This window comes from Ptychodera flava (assembly GCF_041260155.1).
Source record: "Ptychodera flava strain L36383 chromosome 3 unlocalized genomic scaffold, AS_Pfla_20210202 Scaffold_25__1_contigs__length_14229661_pilon, whole genome shotgun sequence".
In the NCBI taxonomy this organism is placed as follows: domain Eukaryota; kingdom Metazoa; phylum Hemichordata; class Enteropneusta; family Ptychoderidae; genus Ptychodera; species Ptychodera flava.
In genome coordinates, this window is record NW_027248279.1 from 5672985 (window position 1) to 5696190 (window position 23206).

Below are 23206 nucleotides of genomic sequence, written 5' to 3' on the forward strand. Positions count from 1 at the left end.
CTGGCAAGAGGCAGGGCAAACAAAGCAATGCAATAACAATGAATAACATGACATAGAACACCATTCTGGGCAAAAAAAAACTAAAAAAAAATCGAACAAGGAGACAAAACACACGAAGACAAAGAAAAACACATTCGCTAGAAATCGAAATTAAACAGAAAGGAAAGAACCTGTGCAAAACAAAAGCAAATCTATATAATACAGATGTACATATGATTGGGTCGGTAAATTTACATTACACAGTTCTATTTAGTAGTTGCACTTAACGTGTTATGAATTAACACTTTTGGAAGAGGACAATATTGAAGCCTCACACCATGATGATTCATCTTTGGCATGAAATAGGCAATATCTTGAGATAAGGCATAGTTTACTGATATCACGTATCACGGTTTTATGCTTTTTACTTAATTTCAGTGCCTTAAGAAGTTGTAGAAGTCTGAGTTTATTGTCTGTCGTTTTTTTGTCCTCTCGAACCGACTTCAAAACAAATGATTTCAGTCGAATAACCTTGAGTTAACAAGATGTGAATATTTCATGCATTTGTCATTGTGACGTCTCTCGATATTAAATTTAATTCATTTTTTTCCAAAGAAAATAAAATTAATGGGACCTGTTCAGTTGGTGCCCAGTGTGTTCCGAAATTTATACAAATGTCATCAAATATGCAACGCGTTTGTTTGTCAGTTCGTAAGAGTCGTTGATCTAGCGATACATAAGCTTAGATGGTAATTACACAGTTTCACATTTGTTGCATATGACGTCACAGGTACCTGTACCAGCATCGTTGTCTGCTACGCCGATGTGCTGAGTCGCTAGAAAACAAAGAAGATTCTTCCATTTAATAGTCTTCTTTTTCGCCATAGCAACCAATCTGAAGAAATGAAAGTGATATAAGAAGGGAGACAATTTAAACCATCAACACCATATACTTCACAGCGGCTCAATGCCAGTAACCTCAGCTTGGTGATTATCTGATCATGTGCGCGCTGCTTATCTCCAAGCATCAATGTTTAAAATGTGAACCATGACATGATGAAGGAATGCTACAGAATATTGTGTTTTTATCATCGATGTTCTAAAGTACTTAGCTTTATAAAAATGCAAGAAAATATTCCAACCACATTATTTTGCCAAAATATTTACACATTTCGATTGACAAAAAACAACGATTTAAAGTCGACAGTGGCTGCTATGCTTTATCGAATTCGACAAAACATTAATACCACAAAATCAGTCTCGAATAGGTTTACATGGCAATACGTGTTAATGACCTTGGTATAATGTATTTGTTTGAAGTCAGATTTAGTTTTATTACACAATTAATGTTACACGACTTTTGATAAAAATTATTTACTGCTCCTGCAAAAGTGAAGAGACTGAGAAAACTAAAATAATTTCGTTTCTCGCTACTGTCGCCTCACAGGAGTCCGCAAAAATATATTTTCTTCGACATCAATGATTATATATATATATATATATATATATATATATATATATATATATATATATATATATATATATATATATATATATATATATATATTGACTGATAGATTTTCCACCTGGTATACCCATATACGGTAGAGAAGTCAACAGTCTATGGTATGCCAAACGTATTATTGTATTATTTTAAAGCACCGTTGTATACACAGGGTATAGGCCTACTGGAATTATTCTGGTGTGTTGGGTTTCGATAATAATTAAGATAATTAATATGCCACAAAAAGTGCCCTTAAACACAAAGTCAAAGGTAATGAATAACGATACTCCATGAGAACTCGCAATAAGTTCATTGAAATCAACCAATCGGAGTAATGCTTTTTTCGGGATAAGCACGCTTTGACAGACCGTGGGAAGTGATGGCGCCTTTTCTCATTCACTGTTGATAACAGCAATCTTTGAATCGCGGTGACCAGAACATTAGCCTAGATCCCTCCGTGCCTCCCGTAAGCGACGAATAGTATCTAGGTAACCAGAACATCGGCCGCAAATAAACATTGGTTTGTATGACAATAATGCTGCCATCCATCGATAGTTGCACCTTATATTTAGTTAAATGGAGTTTTACCACCCTGATGGCAGTACACCGTACCACCCTGATGGCAGTATAACACCATATGAATGCTATCCCATAAACTATGATTACATCTGCAGGCTACTAGGTCATACAACGTATTGCTCAGAAATACGTTTGCCGATGTTTAGAACTTGAAATGATCTTGTGCCAAATAAAAAGAAACATTGATAACCGATAACAATAATGTTTTTGTTTATTTGTTTGTTTGTTTAGCTTGCAAAAACAATACGTATGCCCTGGAATATTGGAGCTTTTTTGTTTTGTGGATATTTTTTAAGGTTTTGATGACCGAGGGATAGATACTTACTTTGGCGCAATATCGCCTTCGCTTTAGGATTTGTTTTTGTTCCATGAAATATATTCAGTGACTCGGAAGATTTAAACCAGATGTGTTTAACGTTTTGGCAAACATTTGCAGCTCTAGGAATTTCCGCCGAATATTCGTTGTCAACTTCCAAGAACTGCAACTGCCCAGGATTTAATTAGTTTACGTAGATAGTGTTAATTTACATGAATATTTTACACAAAAATTATTCTTTTCTGTTCAAATTTTTACTTTAGCCACAGTCCCTCTATCCACCGGTGGATAGAGGGACTGTGCTTTAGCAATTACGGTGTGAAGACCAGCGCTTTTGTGAGATATACCACATATCAGCCTCCGAACCCCATATCAAAATGGAATAGTCCTCTTCAGGTTACGTAATCATTCCCTTTCTTTTCCCTTTCATACCTTTCCATTCCATTGTTTTCCTTCTGCATGTCGTCCTTTGTAAGCAAGCAACTGTGTAGAGTGGAGAATCGAGCACCATTTCTATGGAATGTGGTGAACAGAGGCGAGCATAAAGCATTAAATGTCTTGGCCAGTACAGTGTTGAGTACACTTAATGACACAGGTAAGAGAATTTTAGTCAGGCTATGAAGGTAGAACTCTCTCTCTTTTACCTTCAAGGCAAGATGTAGTCAGCTATTTATATATGTTTTGTCACAAGGGAACAAAAGAGTGCCAAGCAAACGTGCAGCTCTCGGCCATTTAGGCGAAGGTCATTTTCGTGAAAAGCTGTATGAGCTTACAGTTGTGACATGTATATCGTGCTTCATATCTTTATGGCTAACAGTAGTTGCAGCTCACAGAATGCTACCTACATGATAAGAGTATGTATGTATGTATGTATGTATGTATGTATGTATGTATGTATGTATGTATGTATGTATGTATGTATGTATGTGTGTGTGTGTGTGTGTGTGTGTGTGTGTACGTACGTACGTACGTACGTATGTATGTATTTATGTACGTACGTACGTACGTAAGTACGTACGTACGTACGTACGTACGTACGTACGTACGTACGTACGTACGTACGTACGTATGTATGTATGTATGTATGTATGTATGTATGTACGTACGTACGTACGTATGAGTGCATGCCCTGAATGCATACCGCGTACCTTTTAGAATATGTTTAATATCCTGCGTTGCCAACCATATACGGACAAATCTTAAACTATTGTATACTTTTCTTTTGTTATTTGGACTGTTTACTCACCTGTTCGTGTAGTCACATGATATTGGTAATCATATAAAGGAGGAACTGATAAATTTCTTCGTGAAAAATAATTTTTTAACATAAGCGGTATAAGGCAGACGTGGTATTTTGGTGGCAGCAAGCAGGCACTATGTGTTTGGATTCATAATTGTATGATTAACCATCTTCTTCTCTCTCTTTTTTCTCTATTATCAGACACAAAATTAAAATGTCGGCCGGTCTTTGAGTAAAGGTTGACGTCATGGTTCGGATGACGTCACTTCGTGTCGTAATTTTATCACTGCTTTTGGGTGTCACAATGTTTACATGTAAGATACGAGGTGAGTTTCAGTAGATAATATTCTAGCATGAGTGCATAGCTTCAAAGCTCTTCTAAATCTACACCAACTCCAAGTCACGTGATTTTCCTCGGGAGCAGCTACTGATTGGCCCAGCAAGGTTCACAAATCCGAAGGCCATCGCGTTCAGTCAACGATGTACGCAACAGCCTACCACTAACGTGGCAGCCTTCTGAAGTTCATACTTTAACTTACTCGTTCGTGATGTTTATTTGGCAAAGGACTTAGAGCAAGTATATTCTAAACCACATGTATACGAGTAGTAAGACTCTAAGTTATGGCCCCTATATGGTTTCAAAAACAGTGTCAAACATATATTATTATTGAAGGTAAATACCAACGATGGCATGACAGTTTATTATGATCCTCGGAATTTGCGAGATTTTACATCAACTGTACATTCAAGGTTTCGCAAAAATCTGTTTTCTTTTGAGTCATATAACATGAACGGACCAAATGTCAAAATAGCAGTTGTTCATAAGTGGCATGACCTCCATTCATTTTAACACAAAATGTTAATATTTCTTGCAGAGCTTTTAATAAACCCTGTAGCTAACACGTTTAATTAGAAAAACTCTGACAGAAGTCTGTTAAAGTCGACGACACATTGCTGTTAAGATCATTCGAATATATGATATCAATTTGTTGAGGTCTCTGTTGGTTGATTCCAAATTAACGTAAAGATCGTTCACCTCGTTCGCGACCCAAGGGCGGTGTTCAATTCCAGGAACACATTAAACATGATTAACAAGGATTTCATCCGAAGAGGAAGTGAAGACGAAATTTTGCAGTACTGCAGAGACTTGGAGAAAAATGTGTTGGTTGTACAAAATTCCCCGGATGTATTTCGTAATAGGTACACAATACTCCGGTACGAGGATGTTGCAAAACACACTATTCAAGAAATGCAAAAGTTGTATAAATTTTTAGACTTGAACGAGGATGATGACATTGTCAGTGGTTTATCAGATGACGTGTCTCTAGGAAAATCACCAAAACTTTCCACAAGTAAGAATTCGAAATCTGTAGTTGATGATTGGAGGAAACAAATAACAATGGATGATACATTTGCAGTCCAGAGAAAGTGTTCACACGCCATGCAATTACTAGGATATCTAAACGTGACGCATTATGATCAACTACGTGACCTTGACCTAGAACTAACCGCCAATTTCGGTGAACTTTACTTGTAGATTGTATAGTTTCTTTGTCAATGTTTCACCCGCCTCTCTCTCTCTCTCTCTCTCTCTCTCTCTCTCTCTCTCTCTCTCTCTCTCTCTCTCTCTCTCTCAAAGTTGCTCATACTACATAGCATTAACATGTTATGTTAGAAATCAAAATAGGACTACAAAGATATATTTTTTGCATTTTGTAAATCAGCACATTTAGTCGTGAAGTCGACATTTTGAGATAGAAATACAAATTCTTTCATGAACTATCATGTCGTTTTTTCACGTGTCTTAATTTTTTAACCCCATTTATTTCTTGAAAGAATGTCAGCTAAGATAGTTTGCTTGATGCACGTGATCTATTCTATTAATCGTCTTCTCAATTGTAAATTCCAAAGCTGTCAAAAGCAAAAACGATGAACAAAGAAACTCAATATTTGAAAAAGACAGTCTAAGCAGAGTACTGCTATTGATGATTTGATATCACAAATATAATATTCAAATTTGCGTCAGTCACTTATTCCATGGTACAAGCTCATGGTTAGGATTATAAATGAAACAGGTATAAACATTCACAAACAAAAGAAAACAAATTACAAAATTACAAAAAGATATTTAAAATGAATGCAGATAGAATCTTTAATAAAAAATTTCAGCAAAAATAATATGCTCCATGCTATTTTCAATATACAAAGACGATGTAATTTATGCCTGATGAATGAAAGATTTGCTAGAATTATTAAAATATGAAAAACAAACATCATTTTTAACAATTTAAATGGTAGAACATCGATATCAAAGACAAGCTTATCAATGCCTGGACAAAGGAGTCGTAGTTTCTGTGGGAAACTTTGATACAAACACTGTTGACTGACATATGCAAGGTATGAAACAAGGTATATATATATATATATATATATATATATATATATATATATATATATATATATATATATATATATCGGAATCACGTTAAAATTAGATTCGTTAATGAGAGAGTTATGTTAAGAGTATATACAACACTGTAAGTGAGAAAAGTACATTATATGCGGAGAAAACCGTTATAGCTACGAATTCGTAAGTCTTTATGAATGACAGCACAAAAGAAAAAAACGATATGTTTTCATTTAACTGTCAAAAATATAAAAATATTACATAAGAAGAACAACAATTATTTTGTTTTAAACTGGCCAGGACATTTTGTCTAAAATGTGATACAAAATATTGATTCTTGTTAAAATAGAGGACTATCCTCAACGATAGTTCATTAAGAAAGTCTTTGATTTTGTCGAAATGGATCGTGTCGGATCATAAAATATATAAAGACTCGGAAAAATGTCTTTGCCGAGGACATTCTGCGGCTGTGACCGTCAAATAAAAACGGCAAATTGAGAATCTTGTGATAGCGCCCTCTTTTAAACGAAAGTAAACTCTGCACGACTTACGCCTCACGAGGGCGATATGACTAGGAAATACGCTGCACAGAATGTTGTTATTCATTAATGGCCGTCGGCCAGGACGTATCGCCCTTCGTTTACTTTCTGTAAACGTTGTTATCGGAGTATACCATCGACATTCGATGAAAATATCTAATATATATTATGCAGGAGTTATCACAGGATATACAGGTAATGTTTTACAAGTACATTTCACTGACAAATAAACCGTACCGGTCGTTTGTCTCTGGTGTAATTGAGATCTGATGGTTTGTCAGGACAGTCCAATACACAATCTCATCAAAATATTCCATTGTTGTGAGTTGGTAAATTATAAATCGCCGGTTTGTGTTTTAATGAAACTAGTGAATCCAAACAAGTATAAAAATTAGTTTTTAATCCGAAAAACAAGTATGGGAATTAAAACTGTTGAATTTGAAACATTGCATTTTCAAGAATCAATTGATTGTTTTCATTCATTCATTATGATTCATCAAAAGTTACTCATATTTTGTTCACAAAAAATTCTAATCATGAATTCTGGTCACTATAGACAAGTCTAGCGACTCATACATAATGAAATTTTAGCCCACACTTGATGTCTAAATTTTGTAATTCTACCAAAAGTTGAGAAATTCTTATCATGACCAACTTTACTTGGCATTCCAGTGACGTCACTAATTCAAACTGCTCATTGCAATCAATGCATATGTCAGAAATTTTTCACCCAAATTTTAAAACTTGCTTTTCAACCACCATAAACGTGTCCATCAAGTTGTAAAGAAGAAATTTTTAGCCCATACTTGATGTCGAAAATTTCTAGATTTTGAGAAAAATGGAAAAAACCTACTGACCTACTTTACTTGAAGTCAACAAAACAATCGATGACGTCACAGATGCAGACCGTCCATTGCTTTCAATGCATTTTCAAAAAATTCCTGAATTTTTCACCAAAATTTTCACAATTCTGATCCGGATGCACATGAAGTTCTGTGTCGAGTTGAGGACAAGAGATTTTTAGTCCAAACTTGGGGTGTAGGATGTGAAAAATGTGTTAAAAATGGTGATATTTTGATGAGATTGTAATGCATATCTATGTTGATACAGAGAATACACTGATTTGGTGGACGGACTGATACGACATCCACGATGTGACAGCAATTGTTGTTGTGATGTCATCATTGACTGCAATGAACTCTGGGTAATACACATCACCTTCAAATAATACACAATCCAATTGTCCATCAGATCTCAGTTTTACAATGCCATTTCTCCACTCTGTACAAATATAAATATTGCCGTGTGAATCGACATCCAAGCCTCGTGGAGACTGTAACCTATCATTGCGATATGAATTCAGAAAATTCAAATCAGAATCTAAAACATGAATGACATGTTCATTGTAGTCTGACACTAAGAGATGGTTGTTGCTAGTAGCCATTACAGAGTGTGGATCACTGAATTGATCACTGACTCTTGCAACAAGTTTTCCATCTTTGATGTTGTATTTGATCAAACTTTTACCTTTGCTGTCAGTGACAAAAATAAATGCTGCCATTACAGTAATGCTCCTAACCTCAATGTCTGCACTTTGGGGAATAATTTGAATAACTTTTTTATTTTGGTCACAAATAATTATTTGGTTATTACCGATGTCAGTGATAAAGAAGTGACCATCAGGGGATATGGCCACATCCCATGGCATGAATTTATTGTCAAACTGACCATCAAATCTGATAATTTCTATGACCACCTTATTCTTATTGAGTATTTGTATGCGATGGTTTTCTGTGTCACAGATCACAAGCTGATCTCCATGCCATGCCAGACCATGTGGTGAATTAAACTGTCCTGGCTCTGTACCAGACTCATAACTGCCCAATACCTGCTCTGTCCATTCGTGACCTGCAGAGTAAAGAAGAGGTGAAAGGTCAATGTTTATTCACATGAGCTGCAGGTAAGTTTTCATTTCTTTGACCCAAGGAAATTATTGATGTGAACATTTTTTATTGACACGGAGATTTGTCTAACTCTGTGAAAGCTCCATGAGGAAAATATTCCTTTCTATTGTGTAAACAAATTTCTGAAATTCTTACAATTATTTACCTTTAAAGTGTCATGTCAATAATTTTCACAGGTGTTTCAATTTCGTTCAAAGTTGTTTTAATTTCAAATCTCACATGGCCTAAAGTTCAGACCATTTAAATTGCACAGTTCACCAAAATTTTAATTAGTAGCTTCTATCACACTGTGGTGTAAGTTACACTACAGTGTGATGGAAGGACTTTATGACCTGATTTGTTGAGAACAGTCATATTTTTTACCAAAAATTATGAGCATTTTAACCGACAAAATGACAACACTGACTGATACTATTCCAAAGTTGATATTTATTTACCGGTATTTAGTTAGTTCTACGGTCGATATGATGACATTGTAGCCAAATATGACACCTCGGTCACTAAAATGATTAGCGACAGCATTCCCGGCTTTGATTAATTACAGTGATTATATCCTGTATCACTTCATACAATATTTAGACAATTTTGGGACCAATCCTGACGGGTGTAGCATGCTAGAAGGGTACGCTTGACATGGTACCACCACTAACTATCAGTGGTTCAGGATGGTCCTACTTAAATGTGTAAATCACAAATGTCCCATGGACCTGGTAATATTACCTTGCATGGAAATGATTATTGGACCAGTTTAATGTCATATTATGAATTAAATTTCCAAGTTTTCCATTTTCTAGGCTTTTTTTGTGTGTATGTTCAAAAACAATTTTGGCCAGCTTCGTTTCTGTATCTAGCAGCTGTATTTAAGAATATTGATATTTGTGAATTTTTATAAACTTCAATATTTGAGATTATTTAATCTCATCTAGGCACCTAATGATTTCATATTTATTTACACTTGTTTGATACCAAAGGGTCAATGTAGGAATGTTTTGGATGAATTTTATATTGTCTATTTACAGCAATTATGTAGAACCATGCCCCTCAACAGTCTGTTATAGAAATAATTCTGAAATATTTTTTCATTTATTTGCAGTCACTTTAGATAGAGAGTTACCATTCTGTATTCTTGATAAATGACTGAAACATAGGGACAGCTAGATTAGGTACCTGTCAAGATTTGTTTGCAGGTATGTGTGAATTTTTATTATCCGTGTTTGTTTGACATTTCACAGACCATCACTGTTACCCTGCTGTTATCATGCTGTCATATTGTGGAGCTGAAAACGGCAAAACCTGTGTAATAGAGGTACCGTTACATACGAGACTCAGTTAAAATTACAAACATTAAATCAGGAATGCAGGGTTTGGCATGGGCTATACCAGTATGTGTCAGCGCTGGGCGAAGGCATGCTACATTGTTGTCTCATTTAAGTTCAAAGTCAAGGCATAAACCAAGGCAGGCAGCGGAGGTAGATAAATTTATAGTAGTATTTTAAATAATATGGGAATGTATACAGCAAGGAAGTTGCTGACCAGTGCAAAAGAGAATGAATTGATATTGTGTAAAGTTTTGTTTGGGCTAGTTAGAATGAAACCATCGAGGATTTGGTTTTATGTGTCAAAAATAAAAGTATAAGCGCTTACAAGTATTATGTGTGCACATATAAGCTTGTGCAAAATGTCCTGATTTTTACTAAAACTAAATTTTCATGGTCAGTAATTTTTAGCTGATAGCCGGTCGTCTTTTTCTGACTGCCAGCTATTTTCTACATGCTTGACCATGTTGATAAACGATACATTTCACATTGCAAATAGGAGTGCTGTGATATCAGAGATGGGTGCAGTCTATAGTTGATATCATCTGTAAAACTTCAAATCAGAATACTGGATAATTACTGATTTTAGAAAAATCAGATTTATATTGACAACGACTGCACACAATTTGATAAGATTTGCTACAAATGTTGATCACACCAAGATATATCAGCTGTGAAAGATATTAAGGGGTGACATAAAAGATAATGGATATTTTGCATATGGTTACAGTAATTGCAGCAGATTATATGTCTGAATGACTCGATTAATAGTGAACGTAAATTTCCTAAATTATGGATGTAGAAAGTAGCTCACAGCCAGCAAACGGATGTCAGCTGAAAATTTTTACTTTAGTTAAATAAGCAGGACATTTTGTCTAAAATTAATATGTTCACACACTACCTATAACTGTGTATATTTTTATTTTTGCCACCTGTAACCAAAATTTTCTACATCCCTGGAAATACCATCTGATAAATGGATTAATGGTACAAATGACAGCCATCTTGGTTGCTGTATTCAACATCATTTTACTTTTATATCCACAGGAATGGAATGAAATAAGAGTTGCTTGTCATTGTCAGGAAATGTGTACACATCCTGTAACTTGAAGTGAAAGACCAGGATTGCTGCTGTATTCTATGGTTAAGTAACCATACATTTTATTAAGTATTTATTTTAGTTATTTATTTTGTAGTAGGAACAAACTTTTAATTTAAAGCCCCAGTATTTGTAACTTTTAACAATTTTTTTCATATTTTTGATTAAAATGACATCCTCAGTATGTGAAGGTAGACCATAATTAATACTGAATCGCATGGTTTGCATGCCCAGCCCGCCTAACGATTAACAGTAAAAGGAGTGAAAAATGACTTCTTGTCCGGACCAGAAGTCAGTTTGTTGACACACGAAACCAAACGTAATCACACCACCGCGCATGCTCAACCACATCTACGCAAGTTTTACTGTGGCGTCCGTAGAAACCATACGCTCTTCGAAAAGGTCTGGTCCATCGAAACTGGAGACTCAGCTAAAAACGCGCGAAAGTTGGGTGAAATACCGGAAAGATATAAATATGTAAGTGTTTACAGATTGTTCCGACTATAATGAGCCGTGCAAACAAACGTCTTGAACAGCTAAACTAACGACGGAGGCAGTCAATTGTAAGCTTCATGCAAGGCACTGCACGTTGTGACCGATGGTACGGAGATCAAGTTTGCTGAATGAATTGAGAGAGAAAAACATATATGAATAAAAATTCAACTCTTCACCATTGTAATAATTGAACTAGTCGTTTCTTCCATGTTGGAGTATAATGAAAATTTCGTTGAAAATAATGACAGGACTGATTCTGCTCCGTCTACTCAAACGATGTTTTGTGTACGGCCAGGCTACGCTGCAGGCAACACAGCCCATCAACTTCGCATACCGTTGCCGTACGGCGTAATTGAAAACGCTCAGAAAGGCAAAATTATATCTTGAATGCAGTACAAAAGTCTTACTTATTAAATTTAAAAGTATTTCAAAATAATATCGAACGTAACGGGTATCTAATCATCACAAGGACTACAGTAGTACAACAAGTATCGGCTAGCTGCGATGTGATGGAAGTTCGAACACAAGAGAGATCCCGGCCTCACTGCAAAGTTGTCCCCTGCGCACCCGGCCCAACAGCAAACTAACCTCTTGGTTTGATTCTGTTGTTTATATTTTTGTATAAAATTCATGATACATATCTGACTTTCACAACTGTACAATTTGCTCAGGCTGTAGTCTACAGACGATCGGAGGGAGCTAAGGCAGGCCCCAAATTTGCATGGACAATGCCCGGGACAATTATAGACGCAGCCCGATGAGAAAGTCATTCACATAAACCTAAATGAAGTGATCAATACAAAACTTTTAAACATCACTGGTTTTGAAAATTTATGATCAACGTTTCTGACCTACGGAATTTACACTGCGACGTTGTTTTTGTGTGTTTGGCCAGCTACTAGACCTGTAAGGCTGTACTGCATGGAGGTAGTAGACTGTACAAGTGCAGCGGGGCCGGGCCGAGATTGGTGTGGGGCCTACAGCAAGGTAAAATTGACAACGTCCATTGCAGAACGCCCGCGTGTTATCCTTTCTCGTTTGGGAGGAAATTTACCGCTGTATTCAGAATATGCCTTTTTACCAGTATAAAAGCTCAGTAACTGATGCTTCAAGAGCCAAGAGTCTGTAAATTTCTTAGCAGTAGCTCCATTGTTTTTTCTAAATTTTCGCTGAGATACAGCAGTGGGTATACTGGTCCCGATCGTTCTGACTCAAGCGTTCACAGCTGTTTAGGGAGCCGTCATTATTTACGACCTGGGGGTCGGAGGAATTACATTAGAAACTCTGAAATTTAGAGTCGCACCCCGGCCAACCATGATGACTTTGAGTAATCCCCTCTCTAACAGAAAGTTTGGCTTACCTGAGCCCATGTAATAATATGTAGATATAAAATCTCACCTAATAAGCAGTCTCCGACCATATAGTATTGTTAAATTTGGATGGGCAGCATGTCATTAAGGTATGGTTAAATGTCCAAATGGTTGTTGAAGTCAAGTAAAATAAAATATACATTTCTATGATAATATAAAGGATGAATTCACAACAGTTCAGTTTTGTCCTAGATCCTGTGCACTTATAGGATATCTGTCGAGAACATGTCTCCATGACCCAGCCTCTCCTTCCAACCCTGGTAACGACTGCAGAAAACTACTATGTGACATCATCATCACCACTGTTGATCCTCATCTTTAATGTCGCTGGGCCATTGCGTACATCAACAACGATATCATTCTCATCGTCACTATCTTCTCTTTCATAATAAGTATGGCTAGTAGTAGCAGCTACTTGTAGTTTTTTGCCTTGTTTCATCCAGTTGATATTTATTTGTACTGTTAGAGTATTTATTTTCTTTTTATTAATATGAATCAGAGTAAAATATATATAATCAACTAATTATTATGTCATTGAGGACAGAGTAAGACAGAGAAAAAACATTTTTAGCACCCCCTTACAACTTTCAATTTTTGAATGACCCCCAGGTCGTAAATACTGACGGTTCCCTTACTTGCTGCCAAAGGCCATCGCGTTCACTGCTTCGACAGCCTACCATACATTGCCAAACTATGTTGCTTCGATTTCGCAATCACCTTGCCGCTAAAGCGACAATCAGCTGAAATTTATTACTTCAATTTACCCAATTTTGATAGCTATTTGCCTACAGAAGTGAGCCAAGTGTATATAGTGTCGTCTTGAATTTACATCGGTACCCGGAGTTCTGAGTGACCAACTGCAGGGTGCGCATCGGTGCACTGCCGACTGCAGTTTGAATAATCCGTATATAACGCACAAGGTACCAGAATAGAATGTCAGCCTCCTCTGCCAAAGTTCTGTATCCTCTGAAACACAGTAGCAGTACGTCTTTGAACAGAGAAGAACAAAATAAAACCATTCGCAGGTCATTCAGCCGGCGACCATGGGCGATTACCCAGGCAGTGTGGCGTGGCATGGCAAGGCCCCAGGAATGTTCAGGCTCGATGATGTCATCAGTATCGGCGTTCTCGATCACGTGCACAGCCTATAAATTGTCAACAAACCCGCGCGGCAATCCAACTCGATCGGGCAATATTTAGCGTTTGTATGTCACTACAGGAGCACAAATTTGGCTTATTTCTTTACTGAACAACATTTCACGATGGATGAAAGAGAATATTTCGAACTTAAAAAAAGGTTAAAAGTTACAAATACTGGGGCTTTAAAATCGGCGTGCAAGAGGCGTTCTACTTCTAAACACTTGGTGTTCAAGTTTGGTGCCTTTTCTTATCCCATGATGCATCAAAACGGAAGTTGCGACATTTTTCTTGTAAGCGCACGCTGAAGTCACAGGCCCACGGAACGTTTCCTAGATCGTCGTCGGATGGGAAAAGACTGACACTGTGAGGCCGAAGGCCGAACCTCGGTACTGTATAAGAATACCAAGGTATGACAAGGAAAAATCGACCGGTGGCCCGAAACAAACGAAATAAAGCATCTACCTCAAAAAAAATTACATCGACCAGTCGGAAATACCTTCAAACTTTCAAATCTTTACTCTGGTTACAGCATTTCTTTCAAATCTGCCAGTTATGGGCGATAATTGACTGTCCGGCGAATACTCGCACTTGCATTGCCACTCCGCCATTTTGAATAGCTTTTTTACTCCCGAAAGCCTTTGCGAGTGGACGAGTGACCCCGTGAAGAGTTTGTTTACAAATGTCAGATGGCGGGATTTGAACATCACGCTGCCGAGGCAATGGTTTGCGTTGATTGCCTTGTTGCCAGATAGCTGAAGTTGTATTCACTGACAGTATGAAATTTACCTAACGGTTAACGGTTGAATTTAGCGGTTGTGGGGTCACGGGGTCACTCGTCCACTCGCAAAGGCTTTTGGGAGTAAAAAAGCTATTCAAAATGGCGGAGTGGCAATGCAAGTGCGAGTATTCGCCGGACAGTCAATTATCGCCCATAACTGGCAGATTTGAAAGAAATGCTGTAACCAGAGTAAAGATTTGAAAGTTTGAAGGTATTTCCGACCGGTCGATGTAATTTTTTTTAGGTAGATGCTTTATTTCGTTTGTTTCGGGCCACCGGTCGATTTTTCCGTGTCATACCTTGGTATTCTTATACAGTACCGAGGTTCGGCCTTCGGCCTCACAGTGTCAGTCACTTCCCATCCGACGACGATCTAGGAAACGTTCCGTGGGCCTGTGGCTGAAGTCGTGATCGTGCGGAAACAAGACCAGAAAGGGTAAGTTTTCTCTCCAAAATAGTAAAAGGTTTTAGATTTTGAAGCATCTGTATTATTATTCTTTGAAATTAATTGTATTGTACTTTGAAATAGCTTAACTACGTGAAAAAACCTTTTTTCTTTCAGTGGCTGGTCCCGGGTGGCTGGTATGCCAACAACTAGCTGTGAATACGCAGTGGTACTTTTGGCCATGGCGTATCGATCGATCTCTCTCGGGTCAAGGGTCACCGGAACACACTGTAGCGATAACCCTTGACCTAAGCGCGATCGATACGCCTTGCATAGTACCGCTGCGTAGTCACAGCTAACACATGTCTTTTAGTAGAGACAATCGCATGTAAAACATCAATTAAAGCCCCAGTATTTGTAACTTTTAACAATTTTTTTCATATTTTTGATTAAAATGACATCCTCAGTATGTGAAAGTAGACCATAATTAATACGAATCGCATGGTTTGCATGCTCAGCCCGCCTCACGATTAACAGTAAAAGGAGTGAAAAATGACTTCTTGTCCGGACCAGAAGTCCGTTTGTTGACACACGAAACCAAACGTAATCACACCACCGCGCATGCTCAACCACATCTACGCAAGTTTTACTGTGGCGTCCGTAGAAACCATACGCTCTTCGAAAAGGTCTGGTCCATCGAAACTGGAGACTCAGCTAAAAACGCGCGAAAGTTGGGTGAAATACCGGAAAGATATAAATATGTAAGTGTTTACAGATTGTTCAGACTATAATGAGCCGTGCAAACAAACGTCTTGAACAGCTAAACTAACGACGGAGGCAGTCGATTGTAAGCTTCATGCAAGGCACTGCACGTTGTGACCGACGGTACGGAGATCAAGTTTGCTGAATGAATTGAGAGAGAAAAACATATATGAATAAAAATTCAACACTTCACCATTGTAATCATTGAACTAGTCGTTTCTTCCATTATGGAGTATAATGAAAATTTCGTTGAAAATAAATGACGGGACTGATTCTGCTCCGTCTACTCAAACGAAGTTTTGTGTACGGCCAGGCTACGCTGCAGGCAACACAGCCTATCAACTTCGCATATCGTTGCCATACGGCGTAATTGAAAACGCTCAGAAAGGAAAAATTATATCTTGAATGCAGTACAAAAGTCTTACTTATTAAATTTAAAAGTATTTCCAAATAATATCGAACGTAACGGGTATCTAATCCTCACAAGGACTACATTAGTACAATTATCGGCTAGCTGCGATGCGATGGAGCTCAAGGCATTGTAAGCTTAGAAATTCGAACACAAGAGAGATCCCGGCCTCACTGCAAAGTCGTCCCCTGCGCAGCCGGCCCGACAGCAAACTAACCTCTTGGTTTGATTCTGTTGTTTATATACTTTTGTATAAAATTCATGATACATATATCTGACTTTCACAACTGTACAATTTGCTCAGGACTGTGAGTTTGGCTGTAGTCTACAGACGATCGGAGGGAGCTTAGGCAGGCCCCAAATTTGCAATGCCCGGGATTTATAGACGCAGCTCGATGAGAAAGTCATTCACATAAAATGAAGTGATCAATACAAAACTTTTAAACATCACTGGTTCTGAAAATTTATGATCAATGGTTTTGACCTACGGATTTTACACTGCGGCGTTGTTTTTGTGTGTTTGGCCGGCTACTAGCCTGTAAGGCTGTACTACATGGAGGTAGTATACTGTACAAGTGCAGCGGGGGCCGGGCCGAGATTGGTGTGGGGCCTGCAGCAAGGTAAAGTTGACAGCGTCCATTGCAGAACGCCCGCGTGTTATCCTTTCTCGTTTGGGAGAAATTTACCGCTGTATTCAAAATGCCTTTTTACCAGTATAAAAGCTCAGTAACTGATGCATCAAGAGCCAAGAGTCTGTAAATTTCTTAGCAGTAGCTCATTGTTTTTTTCTAAATTTTCGCTGAGATACAGCCGTGCGTATACTGGTCCCGATCGTTCTGACTCAGGCGTTCACAGCTGTTAGGGAGCCGTCATTATTTACGACCTGGGGGTCGGAGGAATTACATTAAAAACTCCGAAATTTTGAGTAACACCCCAGCCAACCATGATGACTTTGAGTAATCCCCTCTCTAACAGAAAGTTTGGCTTACCTGAGCCATGTAATAATATGTAGATATAAAAGCTCACCTAATAAGCAGTCTCCGACCATATAGTATTGTTAAATTTGATGGGTAGCATGTCATTATGGTATGGTTAAATGTCCAAATGGTTGTTGAAGTCAAGTAAAATAAAATATACATTTCTATGATAATATAAAGGATGAATTCACAACAGTTCAGTTTTGTCCTAGATCCTGTGCACTTATAGTGATATCTGTCGAGAACATTTCTCCATGACCCAGCCTCTCCTTCCAACCCTGGTAACGACTGCAGAAAACTACTGTGTGACATCATCATCACCACTGTTGATCCTCATCTTTAATGTCGCTGGTGCCATTGCGTACATGAACAACGATATCATTCTCATCGTGACTATCTTCTCTATCATAATAAGTATTGCTAGTAGTAGCAGCTACTTGTAGTTTTTTGCCTTGCTCATAGACCTTAATCCGTTTTTAAGGTCTATGCCTTGCTTCATCTAGTTGATATTTATTTGTACTGTTAGAGTATTTATTTTCTTTTTATTTAATATGTATCAGAGTAAAATATATATTATCAACTAATCATTATGTCATTGAGGACAGAGTAAGACAAAGAAAAAACATTTTGAGCACCCCCTTATAGCTTTCAATTTTTGAATGACCCCCCCAGGTCGTAAATACTGACGGTTCCCTTACTTGCTGCCAAAGGCCATCGCGTTCACTGCTTTCGACAGCCTACCATACATTGCCAAACTATGTTGCTTCAATTTCGCAATCACCTTGCCGCTAAAGCAACAATCAGCTGAAATTATTACTTCAAGCCATGCTTCAAGTTACTCAATTTTGATAGCTATTTGCCTACAGAAGTGAGCCAAGTGTATATAGTGTCGTCTTGATTTTACATCGGTACCCGGAGTTCTGAGTGACCAACTGCAGGGTGCGCATCGGTGCACTGCCGACTGCAGTTTGAATAATCCGTATATAACGCACACTGTACCAGAATAGAATGTCAGCCTCCTCTGCAAAAGTTCTGTATCCTCTGAAACACAGTAGCAGTACGTATTTGAACGGAGAAGAACAAAATAAAACCATTCGCAGGTCATTCAGCCGGCGACCATGGGCGATTACCCAGGCAGTGTGGCGTGGCATGGCAAGGCCCCAGGAATGTTGCAGGCTCGATGATGTCATCAGTATCGGCGTTCTCGGTCACGTGCACAGCCTACAAGTTGTCAACAAACCCGCGCGGCAATCCAACTCGATCGGGCAATATTTAGCGTTTGTATGTCACTTCAGGAGCACAAATTTGGCTTATTTCTTTACTGAACAACATTTCACAATGGATGTAAGAGAATAACATGTAATTTCGAACATAAAAAAGGGTAAAAGTTACAAATACTGGGGCTTTAACTAACATTTCCTTTTCAGCTTTAGTCTCTAACAATTTGGTTTGGCTGATAATAATGGCTTGTTTTCTTTCTTAGATTTTTTCAGCTAGCTCTTCTGTAACTTTTTATTTGCATTTCCAGTGCTCAGTGTAATTTGCTGCTCCTATTGTTTTAATTGAGTCCCTGCTTTAAAAGGGTTGCAACAAATAAACAAATAAATAAATTTACCATTTTGTTTTACTTGTTTCAGTTGAATCAAGTACAAGTATTGGATGACTCTATCCTTCATTCACAGCAGTGATATAGTTTCATATTTGTTACTCTTTTGAAAAGGGAAAATAAAGTAATTTAGTGAGCAAAAAGTTCTTTTGGAAATGATGATGTGTAACTTAAGGGCCGTTGATAATTAAAGCAGGTGTGTGGTAAATGCAACAGCTGTCAACAAGACTCAGACCGGTTGATGTTTTAAACTAGGAAACTTTAGCTTAGCACTACAATTGAAGCCAATGGAAAATTAAAGCCCTACTAGCTGTAACTCTTGAAATTTGACCTCAAAATATCTTTGTATTCTCTCCTGGTTTTCTCTGAATTCTACCCTCTGAAGGGATATGGGCTTTTACTGCATTAGGAAACCATTCCATTGTGAAACATTTGACAAGTAAATTCAACTTTTAACGGTCATTTTCAACAGTCATTTTGATTATCAGACATTTTCAAAACTTGGTACTATACAATTACTGGAATTCTGTAGGATTTGGAGAGAATATATGTTTTTCCAAATTTATAGTTTCATTCAACTGTCATTTTCCAGCTGCATGGAGTACAGTAGACCATTGATATGTGGTTCAATGTTTCTAACATTATCCGGGAGCAGGATTATGGTGAAATTTGCACACGGTAAGTCGAGATTCTCTGATAATGTGGCCGTGTGTGTGCCTTGAGTGTGGGATGTAGATCTACAGCTCTTTTTTACGTGGCCAGATGTTGGCCCATATTGTAGCCCTGGTTGGGGCATAGCGCGAGCCGCACAACAGAAGCCCATGCTGCATGGCCCAGCCCACCAAGGCTACTATTATTGCAGCTAAGAACAACACTGCTGTATAAATCCTTTGATCAGAACCATGGATCATAACTTCCTGATACATCCAAGTTTAATGTTTAAAAGCTGTATCTATTTGGGCCTCTCTCGGAGAAATCCAAACCGTATGCTAATGTTAGATTGTCTCCAAAGCCAAAATCAAGATCCTTAGCAATTTTTTTAGTTGTTTAAGTCCAACATACCTATCAATAATTCATCACATAAGTTACGAACATAATTGAATCAAAACAAAAGGTTAGTTTGCTGTTGCCATTGTTGGGCCTGTTGCGTATGTATGGGGACAACTTTGCAGTAGGGCTTGGTTGGTTATGGGGGGGGGGGGCGATCTGTAGTATTCACAATTTCATGACTTGATAGACCATAGTATTTTTTGCAGAAAATTCAAGGGTTTTACATGTGTGTTGATGATTTCCTCCAATTTTCTTAAATGGCCCCCTTGGGACAGGAGTAGGGGCCCACAGAGGCCCCCTATTTTGATATCCAAGATTGAACACTGTATAATGTACCGGTACGTCATTGAGATGCACTCAGGACTCAAAACTCCTAGCTACAGAATGCACAGGGCAGCTAGTGCAGCTTGAGTATCACAGCATGGCTGATGTGCACAATATGCATATTGAAAGAACATCATATCTAAGGCGCTATCATTGCATGGGCAGCGCATCATGTTCCACTGTGACAACCAGTCGGTGGTCGAAATCTGTATGAAATTACCCTAACGCTGCCCATACATCATGGAACTCATCGTCGGAATTTTCTTCATCTCAGTAACCAATAACTTCCATGTCATGGAAACACACACAGCTGGTACCACTAACTCTAATGCCGACTCTTTATTTCAATTGCAGATGGACATATTTTGCAAGCTTGTACCCGAAGCAGAACCCCAGCCAGTTCCTATGAAGGATGTACTGAAGAGGATCTCCAGCATCACACTCAACCACATCTACAGACAGTAAATACCGTAGAAGAATGTGCACACTTCTTCATGACAAACAGTACAGCACCATCAACCCACCGCACATACATAGTGGGCCAGACACGATACGCGAATTTCTGTAGAATGTACCAACTGCAGTTACTACCAGTCACACAAAGAACTGTGACTTTATTCATCTCTCACCTAGCATCGCAGACATTAACATACAAAACTATCAAGTTGTATCTGAATGCTGTACTATGGTTGAATGCTGAAGCAGGCTACAGAGACATTACTGATGAACAACAACTCTATTGGACACTCTAAGGCATCAAATGACAACTCGGAGTTCCAACCCAGATGTGACTGCCAATCACTATCTGACTATAATGCGGACCTTGATAAATACACTACGCCAGTCCCATCAATACAACCAGAACAATATTAAAATGCTTTGGTCAGCATTCACCCTTGCATTATTTGGATTCTTACGCATCGGTGAGTTCGCATCACCAACACAGACCTCTTATGACGCTCATTGAACACTCTTAAAGGATGACATCACATGCACTAATGTGCTGATCATTAACATAAAGCCAGCAAAGACACATCCATACAGGCGAGGACATCACCACATTGACCGACACTTCTATCTGCAAGGTAACACACGAACTATTCTATCACCATGGCTCATCCTTTCAACAGGGACAATTTTTAACCAGCATTCATATTCAACAATGACACTTTCCTAACCATGACAGGCAGACTCTTTCATTTGGCACTCACACAGACTGGTGTCCCAAATGTAAAGCCGCTACTCTACACGCAACTTCCGCTCTGGTACAGCAACCACTGCAGGTGATGCAAATCTATGTACCTGAATGGTTGATCAAGACACTCGGACGATGCCGCAGTGATGCCTACCAAATGTACATCTCCACACCGCTAGATGTCATCAAGTCAGTTCCGCGAACCTCAGCACAACAATAAATTTTGAACTCATGACTAAAGCTTGATATTTCACTCACCTACATGGTTTAGTCCTTCTTACAGATTATCAATGACATGTCTAAATTATGGACTTTGTGTTTCCGTCCCAACGTCACATTTCACACAGTTGTTTATCTGCACTAAGCCAAAATTTCCATAAAACTGAATTGGTTGACATGCATGTCAAACAATTCAGTTTTATGGATACACCCATACTGATGAACTTTTAGATCTCATTGTTTTCAACTACGGAAAAGTTGAAGCTTACTCATTTGCTCATTATGTTATTTCATTGAAATTGCATTTTCTTCATCAAGCTCAGAATGTTGTTGCTGGCTTACCAATTTACCCAGAAAGTACTGGAGATTTCCCATAATGCATCATGATTTGTACCAACGTAGATTCCCTGTGAAGTCTACCATATCTACCATGTGTAGACAAATTCCTGGACTAGTTGTAAAAATTCTGAAAACGCACTTTTAAAACCACCGTTCTTCGTAATTCCCATTTTAAAGGATTAAAATTAGTTTACACCTCCATAGACTTCCATGTATAAGTCACTTCTCCATAGACTCCCATGTATAAGGCCAAGAAAAATAAAAATTTAGTTTCTCATCGTATTCATATTGCAAAAAGGATGCAGTGACACAGTTTATAGTCCCCAAGGATGAAGTCCAGGGGGGGCTTATAGATTGGGACATGTCCCTCCGCTCATTGGTCCATACGTTCACGAAGCTATCTCAGATATTTTGACATGTCATGTGACCTTGGTGACCTTTGACCTGAAATGTACATATTTGTCCATTACTCAGTAACCACAAGTTAAGTGCTACACCTTCATGTATGGTATGATGGGACACCCTATGAAGCCACATGTTGTACCTCATTAATTATGCACATATCTAATTTTGAGCGAGCCAATAGGGCTAGAGCTCTGATTTTTGGTATATCAATCAATCAAACAACTTTATTCAGTACTATAATAGGCCACAGGCCTTTCGAGTACAATACATACATTTCAAAAGTTTTACAGTCACTTGAGGTCTTATCTAGGCTGTTACAGACTCAGTAATATCGATCAAAAGCTGTTTTCGTTTTTTGAAAGAATAAAAAAGGTATCTACCAGATTCTCTAATGTGTGTGACTTATCTGTTTGAAGGAGCAAAATAAATTTCCATTCACATGCTGGGGAGTAGTAGAATTTTGGAATAATCTGTGTCTTATATCTTGATAGTTTGGGCAAATTAAAAGAAAATGAAATTCATCCTCAATAGAGTTACATTGAAATGGGCACAGTCTCTGTTCATACGGAATCCCATGTTTCCTTCCCTCTTCAATATTAAGGTCATGTGATGACAATCTAAATCTAGACAGGGCTAGTCTATAAATGGAATCATTAATACAACTTAAATACTTCTCACATATCAAATCCTTCTTAAATTTACAGTAAGTTCTTAGTTTCGAACAACTAGTAACTTCAGCGTGCCAATCTTGATTAGATATGTCTAAATATCTCTGTTTAAACTGTAGTAAAAAAAGACTGAGATTAACT

The 23206-nt window shown here is 38.1% G+C and overlaps 2 protein-coding genes and 1 long non-coding RNA gene across 4 annotated transcripts in view; 2 read left to right on the top strand and 1 right to left on the bottom strand.

Moving 5' to 3' along the window:
- Nucleotides 1–23206, bottom strand: part of LOC139125519 (cingulin-like) — a 161625-nt gene that overhangs the window by 54602 nt on the left and 83817 nt on the right. The gene's annotated exons all lie outside the window — the stretch shown is intronic.
- LOC139125524 (carbohydrate sulfotransferase 1-like) overlaps nt 2791–23206 on the top strand; it is a 56059-nt gene continuing 35643 nt past the window's right edge. The window contains exons 1-2 of the mRNA XM_070691590.1: nt 2791–2973; nt 3820–3944. Of these exons, the coding sequence (XP_070547691.1) occupies nt 3866–3944 (79 nt within the window). The 5' untranslated portion in view covers nt 2791–2973; nt 3820–3865. The remainder of the gene's footprint in view (nt 2974–3819; nt 3945–23206) is intronic.
- LOC139125528 (uncharacterized) lies at nt 5582–22779 on the top strand. 2 transcript variants are annotated; one of them, XR_011550260.1, is made up of 6 exons: nt 5582–6759; nt 8367–8524; nt 9622–9715; nt 10892–10987; nt 19458–19543; nt 20594–22779. It is a non-coding gene; the product is annotated as an uncharacterized lncRNA (long non-coding RNA). The 2 variants fall into 2 exon arrangements; XR_011550259.1 differs by lacking the exon at nt 5582–6759 and having other exon boundaries at nt 6925–8524.